The sequence below is a fragment of the Tursiops truncatus genome, chromosome 12 (genome assembly GCF_011762595.2).
Source record: "Tursiops truncatus isolate mTurTru1 chromosome 12, mTurTru1.mat.Y, whole genome shotgun sequence".
In the NCBI taxonomy this organism is placed as follows: Eukaryota; Metazoa; Chordata; class Mammalia; order Artiodactyla; family Delphinidae; genus Tursiops; species Tursiops truncatus.
Window position 1 is genome coordinate 21201583 of NC_047045.1, and position 12902 is coordinate 21214484.

The window sequence follows — 12902 nt, forward strand, 5'->3', positions numbered from 1 at the left end:
TGAAAAGATGTTTTACTAACCCTTTATCAAACTATTGAATATTTTTCTCTACAGCTGTGTTCATATCAGAAATAATACATTTGTGTCAGAGTCTAATGTAAACCGAGCTGATGAGTTCATTGTTTGTTGGTAGGTGACGTACCAGTTGAAGATTCCTTGTACTGCTCTATGTACCGTTCTAATGTTAAACAGGACGCTCAGCAGGTTACAGTGGATTTCAGTTTTTATGCTGTGTGGAGGAGTCGTCCTCGTACAGTGGAGACCAGCCCAGGCCACAGGCGTCGTGGTAAGAAGCTAAGTGCTCACTGTAGCTAAACGGGAACTTTCCAGAGTCCTGAGCACTCCACACAGTCACACAGAAAAGAATGGAGCATGATTCATAGCCTCTGCCATATAGATACGCCTTTTTCCCCTTAGGGTGATGTTATTGTCAAGGAGAGTAATACCTCCGGGCTTCCTTTCTGAAAAGGAAGAATATGCATAAACTATGTTAGAGATGGATGGTATCTCAAAACTCCATATAATGCAACTCCTTCGTTTTATGGATAACAGAATTGAAGTCCAAAGAGGTGAAGTCACGTACCCAGAGTTGCACAGTTAACAGCTAACCTATTAACTCAGTTGTGCCAACTTCCACAGTGTCTGTGTTCAAAACTTCTAGGCCTCTTTTAGACATTTTCTCAGAAACACTGGGCAGAGTTTTCCCCGTCTAATTTTCATGTTCTCCCGCAACTCACAAAATTTTTTATCATTTTGCACATACATCCACTGTCAGCAGTGGGTCTTACAGAATAGTGTTTTTCCCAATAACTGGTAACTACAATAGGGCAAGAAGTGCCTTTACTTCTAACTTTTAGTTGAAGAGTTAAATGTTAAGGTACATACCTGATTTTTTTTTTTTAATATATTGTATGCTTTAATTGGTTATTTTCCCAAAGAGAAGTAGGAAGTGGAACTACAGTAAAGGACCTGAAGGTCGGGAGCTTCCCTCTGCAACTGCACAATCTTCTTTAACTCTTAGCAGATGAAAGGCCATGGTGCTCTTAGGAGTATAAGGCAGCTGGGGATGTATGCAGAGCTTGTGAAAGTAGAAAGCTCCTTTTTAGGTAGTTACTTTCTGGCCTGGTGGAAGAGTTTTTTCCCCCAGAAAGTGAGTTTTAAATTAATATGTATTGTCTTTACATGATGTTTAAACGTGCTCATATTCTCGGTGACATTTCAAAACACTGATCAACTATGCACTGCACGTACAACTCAGATGTAGAACTGTAAAGAATTTGTTTGGGAAGTAAGGCAAACACTTAAAAGTTAAATATGAACTTCCAGCAACACCCTACACCTTTAGAAAAGGGTCACCTCACCTAGGTAATATGTGTGAAAAGCTTAGTAAGCTTAGTAAGCAGAGTATTTTACTTTTGGAGCACTCTAGAAAGTTCTTTCATATTTTAAACAGAATGTAGCTTCCTGTAACTGCCTCTCATTGTTCCTTGTTCTTGTCAGAGTAACTCAAATCCCTGCTAACTCCATAGGATGAGCCTTTGAATGTTTGAGAACAATGTTGCATCTCCACCCTCCCTGTCTTTTCTTCTCTCCCACTGAGACAACCTTGTTGTTTCTTTCTATAATATGGCTTCTGGAGACTTTATGATCCCTGGCTCGTGCCCCAGTATTGCCTCGTATTTCTTTTCTAGGTGCATTTATCCATTCTTTTTCCTCAGTGTGTCCTAAAAGTTCACGCTGTCTCCAGATAATGACTGAGTGGTGTGAGGTATAGTTCGCTAATTGCCTCCTTTATTCTGAATACCAGAGACTTGTTAAATCAGCATAAGGTTATATTAGGTTTTTTTTTGGCTGGAGGAGGCTATCCATTATATAACTGATTACACAACCACATGTAGCTGTTTCACACGAATAGTTTGTCTCAGATGTGTTTTGTGCCGCGGGCTTCTACATGCAAAATGTGTTTATATTTATTAAGCCCATCTTGTTAGCTTTGGGTTATTGTTCGAGCCTTTGAGGACTTTCCAGTCCTTATCCATCGTTAGCTTTTTCTTTGAATGTTATGCTTTCTACAGATTTGACACCTATGCCTTCTGGGTCTTCTCTGAAAATTTTAGACAGGACAGGACCAGAGCTGTGGCTATACCTCTAGACTCTCTTTAGCTTGACTTTTTTTTTCTTTTTCCTTGCTTAAGAAACATTCTCTCTCACAGTTTTTATGAGTCAGGAATTAGAAGGTGCCTGCCTGAGCTGGCCTCTTTTAGACATTCTGGCTTGAGGTCTCTCATAAGGTTGCAGTCAAGATATCAGCTAGGGCTGCAGTCAACTGAAGACTTGCCTAGGCCTGGAGGATCTGTTTCTAGGATGTCTTATTCATATGCCTGGCTAGTTGATACTGGTTGTTGGTCTAGCTTGGTTTTATTCTGTTAATTAGCACTTTGCTATATGAGCACTCACTCAGCTGTGAATAGAACTACTGTTATCCTCACTACATTTCTGTCTTGTTCACAAAAATACTATGCAAATCTGTCAGATTTCTTGCTAAACATTATCTCTATGGAATTCCCCTCAGCACTTACACTAGGAATTCTTTCAGTAAGAAAATTTGGTAAGTCGTATTCTTATGGAAGCCACACCATTTTCTTGTGATGACCATTACACTCTTGATGGTTTCTTCAAAAGTTCTCCAAGTCACCTGTTGTAGCATTTCGCTGGTATTCAGTAATAACAACAGCTGCAGTCACGTGTCACACTGGATACTAGCAGTGTTCTAAGCGCTTTACATACATTAATTCACTTATGCTCACAGCCACCATACGAGGCATGTATTTTTATTTCCATTTTCTTATGAGGAAACTGATAGGCAAAGAAAGCTAGCAATGGCTCAACCTTGCTTGGATCCAGGCAGCATGGCTCCAGAGCCTGTGCTCTTGGTGAGTGTACTGGGCCGCCTTACAGGTCTCAAGCCGCTGTTTATAATTTCTGCAGATTTTCTTTTCCTCTGCCTTTTTGAAAATCAGGACAGTATTTGCCCAATGCAAATTTTCTGGCATAGCTTCTATGCCCTATTATTCTTCAGAGGTAACAGTGATCAGTACCTTGATTTGCTACTATTCTTGGTCAAGATACTTCTGAATTTATTTAGGTAGGTGTTCTCACAACAGCAAACCAATGTCTTGGACTTCAGTTCCCATTCATTCAAAGTCATTATTCACAGAGAAAATGGAAACTAGGTTTGGGTAACTCTTATTTTCTTGCTATCTAACAGCATGTCATCTAGCCGAAGAAGCATACTCACTCTTTTCTTCCTAAACTAAACATACTTTTAAAGGCCTTCTTTAAATTTTGCAAGCCTCCATTTACACTGTTTTCAGTTTTTTGATACTAAAACTCCTGGTCCGTTCCTCTTGGTTTTGTGTACTGTAGTTTTTTGTTTTTTTTTAGTGTTCCTATGAGAATTCATTGAAGATGCCCTTAATTAGTAACACTGATTTCTTTCTTTACTGTTCATTAGAATCTCATTCTTAAGAAACTCTTACCCTATTAACCCATCCTCCCACTAGCTATGGAATTGTTTTAGGTTTTTGAATTTGATTTATTCAGGACTGGAGCTCAAGTCTCTGAACTATGCTGTTTGGCTATTGCTCATGCTAAAACGACATGTTTGCCATTTTCCTAGGTTTCCATCACTTCCACTTCATCACCCAACAGTTTCTTTCTTCTTTTGGCTGCATTGGGTCTTTGCTGTGTGTGGGCTTTCTCTAAGTTGCGGCAAGCGGGGTCTGCTCTTCCTTGCAATGTGCAGGCTTCTCATTGCGGTAGCTTCTCTTGTTGTGGAGCACGGGCCCTAGGCGTGTAGGCTTCAGTAGTTGTGGTGCACGGGCTTAGTTGCTCCGCGGCATGTGGGATCTTCCTGGACCAGGGATCGAACCCGTGTCCCCTGCATTGGCAGGCGGATTCTTAACCACTGCGCCACCAGGGAAGTCCCACCCAGCAGTTTCTTATCAGTCAGAATTAAGTCCAGAGAAGCAGTGTCTATCACCATTTTTCCTAACTGTAGAGATTAAACTGGCAGAAAAGCAACCAGGAATTTGTCAGACACTATCTTTAGTAGCTTGAGCTTCCAAGCAGTTGTTGGGATAGATGAAATCTCACACCGTTATTTTTTCTCCTCTCTATGCTGGCCTTGTAGATTGTATTAGGAAAGCATCCATGTTTATCAGTTGTAGTCTATAGTAGTGGTTCTCAAACTTTAGTGTACATCAGACTCAACGGGAAGGTTAAACAGATTTCTGGGCCCCATCCCCATAGTTTATGATTCAGTAGGTCTGGGGAGAGGCCTGTCAATTTTCATTTCTAACAAGTTCCCAGGTGATGATGCTGCAGTCGGTCCAGGGACCATACTTTGAGAACTGTTAGTCCATAATATCTATTTCTCCTTTTATCTTCATGCAGACATTTTAGAGCAAGCTCTCTCTCTCAGGTACTTAACATCAAGTAATACTGTCCTTCTCTCAGGCTTATTTATTTTGAACAAGGTATGTGCTTGTCATATTACAGACACGTGTCTCAACCCTTTAGTTTCAGTGTTGCCACTGAGATAACATTTATCTCTGAAGAAAGACTGATGAAAGCTCCTGATGGTTAGTTTAGGGAAGAGGAAATACAGTTGAAACAATAGGTTGGGGGCCCATATACCTGCATCTGTTAGCAAAGTATTATGATTATATATATGTGTCAATCTCTCCCATCCATGAACTATTTAAGAATCAAAGCTATCATCTTCATCTTTATTCATTTAGAATATAAAACAGTATATCTGGTACACAGATGGCATGCTATTAATATTTGATAAAAATTCAGTGAAGTAGGAAATCTTACATGTCATTACTCCATCCTGTAGGTGATAGGGAATAAATTAAACAAGTCAAACTGCCACCATTTCCATGCTTGATCCTATAAGAGCTTGAGTTGTGGTGGCAGAAGTTAAAATGAAGAGGCGGGCTGACTGCACAGTTCTGTGCTTGGGTGCCCATTGTTATTAGGAAGTAGGCACACGTTATATCAAGCGTTTACTCTGGCTATAATTTGAGGGACAGGTTTTTAACGTAAGTACTTTGGTTTGTCTCTGGGATGGCCTTTTGTTTGGCCCTGTCTTACTCTATAGAATAGCCATGTCTGATATGGCACATACTTTCCGCAGAGCTATAAACAGACTTTTGTATTCATTTGTTTGTTCTCTTGGATGAATTCTGTTTACTAGTCACTGAAAACAACTTCTAAAACATTACTATTGCAGGTGGAACAGAATCCATTATTAGGGTTTGGTGCTATAGCTGTTGCTGTATTGTGCTCAGGATTTGCAGGTAAGTCATAAAAGCATTTTATTCTGTTGTCAAATTTTTTAAAAAACATCAGACTTTAAATAGGGATTGACTTTATCTTGCTTTATCAAACTCAACTTTATTCCTATTAAAGCTTATCTTCTTACTTAATAGCTATATAGTTTTATGTCAGCTGTTTTTCCAGTAAGCATGTGGTAGTGTTTAACACAGTTTAGACCTCAGTCCTTATTCATCTTTGCAGTTATCTAAGAATGTATTTCTGTCATCCTTGACTATCCCCGGTCCAGCCAAGATCCCCAAAATAAATTAAAAAATGGAGGAAGTTAGCCATCAGAAAGCTCAAGTACCTCTTTCTAATTTTCCTGGCACTGGCACTATCCTCAGGTTCGATTCTGCTGCTTTAGGTTGTTAGTTACTAGCTCAGTATCTGTATTTCCCTGGTAACCTCAAGTTCTTCCTCTGCTTCAACAGATTAGGAATTATGGAGTAGGGAGGAAAGGGGGGTGATCACTAAGAAAACCTAATACCCAGAAGTAACAGCCAAAAGGGGAAGGAAGAATCAAAAATTACTAACATCAAATAAATGTGGAAGTCTGGACTCATATGTGTAGGGACAGGCTATCCTTCACTGAATCAAGAAGAGAAAGTATGGATGTTAAGTGCAATGTAAGAAATGTTTTAGAAATGGTTCCAACAGAGAAGAAACTGAAAGTAAAGAGTATATTAGTTACAGCCATACATCTTTATTATTTATCTTTATTTTGCTATATCAAGAGTTAGTTAGTACTGGGCTTCCCTGGTGGCGCAGTGGTTGAGAGTCCGCCTGCCGATGCAGGGGACACGGGTTTGTGCCCCGGTCCAGGAAGATCCCACATGCCGCGGAGCGGCTGGGCCCGTGAGCCATGGCCGCTGAGCCTGCATGTCTGGAGCCTGTGCTCCGCAACGGGACAGGCCACAACAGTGAGAGGCCTGTGTACCGCAAAAAAAAAAAAAAAAAAAAAAGAGTTAGTACTCTATTTTTGACTAAGGAAGTATTTTTCACCTCTGTATCTAGTCATTTGATAAGAGGGAAAATCTAAATTTAGGAATATACTTAATGATAGCATCATGCTAAACTTTTATTCTTAGGAAACAACAAATTAGAAACAAAAATTGGGTTACCCCCCAAATAATACACTACTTGATTTTTAGCACTGTTTTGAACAGTAAAATGTTTGTGTCCAACAGTCTATTTACCATAAGGTGTGTATTCTCAATACACAGTTGAGGAAATGGTACGTGGTTTAATATCCCTCTATGCTTGGAGTAACTGAGAACTGAATAGTTAAATGCTTTCCCAATAGTTAAATGGTTTTCCCAGATAGGAAAATCAAAAATAGAAATAGGAATAGCTATTATATGTTTGTTCCCATTCTCTGGCTCTTTCCAACATAGGTTCATCAAAAACAATCTTGGTTTTCATTTGAATTTTTAGTTGATTAGTACTTTAGTGGCAATTCCTAAGCCTCTAATTAACAGTGTTTATAACAAAAATCTTTAATGTCCTTGCTAAACATGCATTCATTTTCAGTATAAAACTTACAGCTGTGCTATGTGATTTTGTGGGTGGGGTGGGGACACATGTGTGCTTTTGGAGCACCTAAAAAAGTGTCGGATCCTCACCCCCAGAAAAATGCACATAGACACAAAACATTATCTAGTTAGGGAGTTCACAGTCCTTCTAACATTGTGGGTGAACTTGGTCTGTAGACCCCTGCTTTAAAGGAAAATGGCTTCACTCAGCAAGTTCTATTTAAACTTTATTTTGGTTGTGTAACTCTCAGAAAAAATCCTAAGTGGTGATTATATAGGTTATTTTGCAAAGTTGGGAGTATTCATACTAGGCAGATATTATAGGGGTATGTTTAAGATAATTGACTCTAATAGTATATAGTGCTCCAGCTGACCAAAGCAAGTCTTTTAGTGGCATTAAGTGAGCTTTTGTGATCTATCTCACTGCTATAATAAAGGCGGAAACTATTAATAGTAATATAAGAGTCTCCTGTTAAATGTGGGTTTTTAGAAAGCTCCCTCTTGGTTATTAATTCTATGTGCTCTGTAAAAATACAAATCGGTAATGTTCGGTATGCCATGCGTCACAACCAACATAATAAATCTGCATTTAATTAATGTAAAATGTGTGTTCCACAAATCATATACTTTATTTAGAATAATAACCCCAAAATATAATATAAAGACATTTTAGATTAATTTCTAATACCTATTTCATATTTGCATGCTTAATTTTCTTTCAGGAGTGTATTTTGAAAAAGTTTTAAAGAGTTCTGACACTTCCCTTTGGGTGAGAAACATTCAAATGTATCTATCAGGGATTGTTGTGACATTAGTTGGCGTCTACTTGTCAGATGGAGCTGAAATTAAAGAAAAAGGATTTTTCTATGGTTACACATATTATGTCTGGCTTGTCATCTGTAAGTATCCAGGAATTAAAGGTTCTGGGTAGATCTCCCCCCCACCCTTTTCCCTCAAGTTAGATGTCCATTTTAAGCCTTTATAGCATTTTGAAATTATTCCTTTGATACTGTGAATACCAGTCTGAAAATCTAATTTTGGTTTTATTGACTTACTTTTGTGGCAAAGCTATCCCAAAGCAATTTTGCCTTCACAATCAAACGTATCTAATGTATTAGCAATAAATGTGTACAGTTTAGCAGTAGACTACATAGCCCTTTGGGCATCTGAAAAACAATGTTGTTTTGTAGGAACTATGACTCCTAGTACAAAATCTCTCAGATGGCTGCTTCTAAGGAAAATAGTATTTTCCTAGGTAAATTAGTATGGCATCTCTGGGGGTGAAAACTGCCAACTGCCTCACCATCATAGAATGTTCCATTTATTTGAGTGTTAAGATTTTCTTTCTTTCTGTATGCGAGTTCTTGCTAGTGTTGGAGGCCTCTACACTTCTGTTGTGGTCAAGTACACAGACAACATCATGAAAGGCTTTTCTGCAGCAGCAGCCATTGTCCTTTCTACCATTGCTTCAGTGATGCTGTTTGGATTACAGATAAGTATGTCTTAGTTTGTACTGTAAGTTTTTAACATGGAAGAGCTTCTCACTACCTTGGTTCATTTCATCTTTCATTAAATATGGCAGTTGCTTGTAGAGTTTACAGAAATTCCTAGTTTTGTTACAATTTATCCTACAGGCGCAGCAGTTCATAGTTGTGTGGAATGTGTGTCCACAGTACTTAGGTTGTTTAAATGGTTCTAGAGCTGAAAGTGAGCGGGCTACTCAGTAGAAAGAGTGTTTCTGCAGACAAAGCCTCCCTCGTTAATTTCCGCAGTGGAATTAGAGTAAACTTTTTATTCTGAGGTAAGAACAGAATACTTCTTTCATTTCCCCCTTAGTTTGTACCTTCCTGTTTTAGACTTGGATATAAACTGGTTTTGAAACTACAATCCAAATCTAAATTTTCTCTTTAATAAAGCTATTTGTTTCATTTAATATGTAATTAATACAAAATTCATTACTATAGCTGGCATTCTAGGACCGCCTTTATGCTGGTCCTTCTAATATAATTTTCCCTAGCCATATCCACCATTAGTTGGCTTCTGAATTATTTAAGCAGTGATATTGACTTAACATTTCCCGGTGCTTTTATGGTGTGATAATTTTCTTTACTGATCAGTTATACCATAAACTAATACATGAGAAAAATCTGTCAAATATCAACATTAAGTAAAAGAAACACATCTGGCCTGTATTTACAATTGACTTGTTATAAATGCAAATAGAAGAATACCAACCTTGTAGAAATCTTAGGAAAAAATTTGATAGTTTGGTTCAAACCTTGCTTGTACCATTTATTAGTTGTAAAACCTTGGGGAAGTTACTTAACCCATGTCTCAGTTTGTCTGTAAAATGGGAATGATAATAACACCTATCTTGTAGGGTTGTTTTAGGCAAAGTGCTTAGAACAGTGCCTGGCACATAGTAGGTAGGTATTCTGTATAAAGCCAACTACTTACCATTTCAGTAACAGATATTTCTAGGCCCTCCTTCTGATGTTTTTCTTACCTGATTTGTGTGAACTTTCACTTGTAGTTCTGATCCATCCTTATGCTCAACAAATCCTATGCCTGTGCTCCTAAAGAATATTTGGAAACAGTATAAATGCTTTTTGGTCAGTGTCCTTAGAATGTCTTAGCAATCTTAGTTTCCTATTTAGATTTAATTTACCCTCTTCCCCTTTTTGGAAGGCAAAGCTAGTCTTTTCTAGTTAGGGATGAACTAAAAGTCATAGCTCGATGTTGTTTCTCTGCATGACATTTTTAAAGCTATTAAGACTGTGCCATTGTACTCCACATAGAATATTGTTTAGTTTTGACATAAGGATTTATTTATATGATGCCTATTTGTCAAGTTAGGGCAAGTTGTAATTCAGTTGTGTCCAGATTTTCAGGATTAAGATAAAAAAAAAGATGTTAGCAGAAAATGGAATTTTACTCATTAAATCACCACCTCATCTCCTATTCAGAAATCTTCAATGGTTTGAATCATTGGTCACCTAACTCTTTGAATTTTGCTCAACTGCCTTTTACTCTACTAACCTTAACTTTCACAGGTTTCTAGTTATCATGGAAAATCCTTATTCCACTGCGTTTTCTTTCAATCAGCATATAGGGATGTTAGTATGTTCTTTGTCAGTGGTCCAGGACAGTCATACTTGCGTTCTTGAAAAGTATGTAGTAAGTGAATTGTCACTCCCTTGATTTCACTACTTTTTCTGGTGAGTGGGGTGGGGGTGGAGCTAGAATTGATGACCTTTCTAAACCTTACCATCATCATATAGAACACTTAAATTTATTTTCCATGTAATCTGATAGTGTAAACCCACAACTGAAAGTCTTCAAAATTTTAAACTAATCATTTTTACAGTTTTAAGAACACAAATACAGATTCCTTTTTTTTTTTTTCTTTTCAGCACTCACCTTTGCTCTGGGTACTCTTCTTGTATGTGTTTCTATATATCTCTATGGATTACCCAGACAAGACACTACATCCATTCAACAAGGAGAACCAACTTCAAAAGAGAGAGTCAGTGGTGTGTGATTTTTAGCCTCAAAAGAGATTCCTACTAAGACTAAACCATTTGCATTAAACTAGAGCCTTAAGTCAATCCCAGAAGGTAGCTTAAAAAAAACAATCAAAAACTGTGTCGTATAAGCATTAAGAAGAAAGCTATGTGAGCGTATTGCTACAAAGATTTAATGTGGCCTGTTTGGAATCAACCTGTTTTGTTTTAGAATGAAGGATTTTTATTACTGTATATATAGTGTACATATAAAGTATGGAGATGATGTGGTATTAAAAAAAATCATGCAAGGCTACAATATTTAATTAACAAGGTTTGGGATTATGTTAAGGGTTAAAGTGCCAAAGCCATTTCTGTACTAACTGTTCTCTTGTGCAGGTACCAGGGGAGAAGGGTGACCCGTCCTTATTCTCCAGTGCATGTACAGTATTTGGTCCCAGCAGCAGTAAAGACCTAGCTCTTTTCTTACAAAAGAGAGGCAAAAACAAGACAGGCTAGTTCAGAAACAAACTGAATATATAACTTCTCAAACTGAATCTATTTCATAACTCAGACAATGATTTCTGGGTGGTGACTGAGTACTCCTCTAAAGTGCTGTATTTGTGCCATTCATTGTCTGGATTCACATTTCTTTGCTCTTAGATGATATACTTTTCTTCAAAAAATATTTCTAATGTCACTTTTGTACTTTTTTTTATGAAGTATGTTTAACTGTTGAGCTCAATAATTTGTGAAATTTCAGTGTTTTTTAAAAAAAATTTCTATAATGTTATGGGAAAATTCAGCAATAAACTTAATTTATTTATATGAAACCTGTTTGATCACTATTTGTATTGTAGATATGACCATTAAGATAATGCAAAAACAGGCTTCCCTGGTGGCTCAGTGGTTAAGAATCTGCCTGCCAATGCAGGGGACACGGGTTCGAGCCCTGGTCTGGGAAGATCCCACATGCCATGGAGCAACTAAGCCCATGCGCCACAGCTGCTGAGCCTGCGTGCCACAACTACTGAAGCCTGTGTCCCTAGAGCCTGTGCTCCACAATAAGAGAAGCCACCGCAATGAGAAGCCTGTGCACCGCAACCAGAGAAAGCCCGCGTACAGCAATGAAGACCCAACACAGCCAAAAATAAAATAAATAAATTAAAAAAAGAGAATGCAGAAACATAAACACAAGCCCAAAACATTAAATTTTTTACTTTCTGTATGTTGGAATTTTATCTAGGCTGTTTGGTTGCAAAAAATGGCTATAAACCTCTTCCACCTAGCCTTAAAAAAAAAAAAAAAGAATTTATAAGGACTGCAGTCAAGGCTGTATGGCTCTAGGTTGCAGGAATTAATGAACAGCCTTTTCAGAGAGCTGCTTTCAGAAAGACTTGGCTTTAACCATCACTGTCCCTTGTGTCATTTTACTCAAGATTCAAATATAAGGAAGGGACTTACCTGGTGGTCCAGTGGGTAAGACTCCATGCTCACAATGCAAGGGGCCCAGGTTCGATCCCTGGTTGGGGAACTAGATCCTGCATGCATGCTGCAACTATGGGTTCACATGTCTCAACTGAAGATCCCACACGCAGCAACTAAGGCCCGGCGCAGCCAAAATAAATAAATAGATATTAAAAACGAACAACCGCCCCCCCCCCCTCAAAAAAAAACCAAATACTAAGCAACCTACCACAGATCTGGGAAGGGGAATGTTTGTTCAAAGAAGGGGAGGGAGATACTGGATGTGTAAAAAATGTCCCAACTTTTTATTCCATGGCTGATTTGTGCTGTGAAATACTGATGATACTTTAAGTAGAAAATAAACAATCTGGAAGATAATTCACTTAAAATTGGAGTCTTTTCTAGGATTAAGAAGGTATACCATACTTGCCAATATAAAACTATGCTCATTCAACTAAAGAAGCTTTAATTCATGCTAATTTGCTTCTCTGTGCATAAAATTAGATTGTCATTGGTATTCAGAAGATTTCTAGTAGCAATAGTTAGAATAAATTATAACAGATCAGAATGGAAATTCTCAGATGAGGATAGCTGTAACCATCAAACAGATCACATCCTACTCATGTTTCCTAAGCAGGTCACACAAAATATACTTACCAATATGCAGATACATGAAACTGTTTGAGAAACTCCATTTCAAATGTGATTTAATGGACTAATTTTTACAAAGATCCTAATTCGATATCTGTAAAGTAATTCCTTGTTATTCAGATGTGTTCAATGCCCCAGTTCACATAGTCTGGTAAGAGTTACCTGTATACGGCCATGAAAAGTATGAGACCTGTTCTCTGGGAGTAGCTGTCAGCTGTATTGACAAAAAAGCTCAATTTTGTTCTCCCGAAATTTATTAAGAACAGTCATAATTCTAAGAAAATTGAGATTTTTCTTCCTCATCAGTTTTAAAACATGGAAACAGATAATCTCAGTTACAAGAAGAGTTTCTGGATGAATGGCA

The 12902-nt window shown here is 37.9% G+C and overlaps 2 protein-coding genes across 11 annotated transcripts in view; one reads left to right on the forward strand and one right to left on the reverse strand.

Annotated features, from left to right (window-relative positions):
- Nucleotides 1-11253, forward strand: part of SLC35A1 (solute carrier family 35 member A1) — a 41616-nt gene extending 30363 nt beyond the window's left edge. For all 4 annotated transcript variants that reach the window (XM_073789420.1, XM_004321221.4, XM_019929404.3 and 1 more), the window contains 5 exons: nucleotides 134-286; nucleotides 5300-5366; nucleotides 7640-7816; nucleotides 8279-8413; nucleotides 10331-11253. In XM_073789420.1, the coding sequence (XP_073645521.1) occupies nucleotides 134-286; nucleotides 5300-5366; nucleotides 7640-7816; nucleotides 8279-8413; nucleotides 10331-10458 (660 nt within the window). In that variant the 3' untranslated portion in view covers nucleotides 10459-11253. The remainder of the gene's footprint in view (nucleotides 1-133; nucleotides 287-5299; nucleotides 5367-7639; nucleotides 7817-8278; nucleotides 8414-10330) is intronic.
- The window catches only part of RARS2 (arginyl-tRNA synthetase 2, mitochondrial), a 95844-nt gene continuing 82948 nt past the window's right edge, over nucleotides 7-12902 (reverse strand). Inside the window, exons 21-24 of one of the 7 annotated variants that reach the window (XR_012324737.1) lie at nucleotides 11885-12021; nucleotides 9424-9493; nucleotides 7606-7756; nucleotides 7-461 (exon numbers count right to left, since the gene is read on the reverse strand). Coding sequence is in view for 2 of the 7 variants with exons in the window: in XM_073789418.1 (XP_073645519.1) it covers nucleotides 11914-12021 (108 nt within the window). In the remaining 5 variants the exon portion in view is untranslated. The other 6 variants (XR_012324738.1, XR_012324739.1, XR_012324736.1 and 3 more) reach the window with 6 other exon arrangements.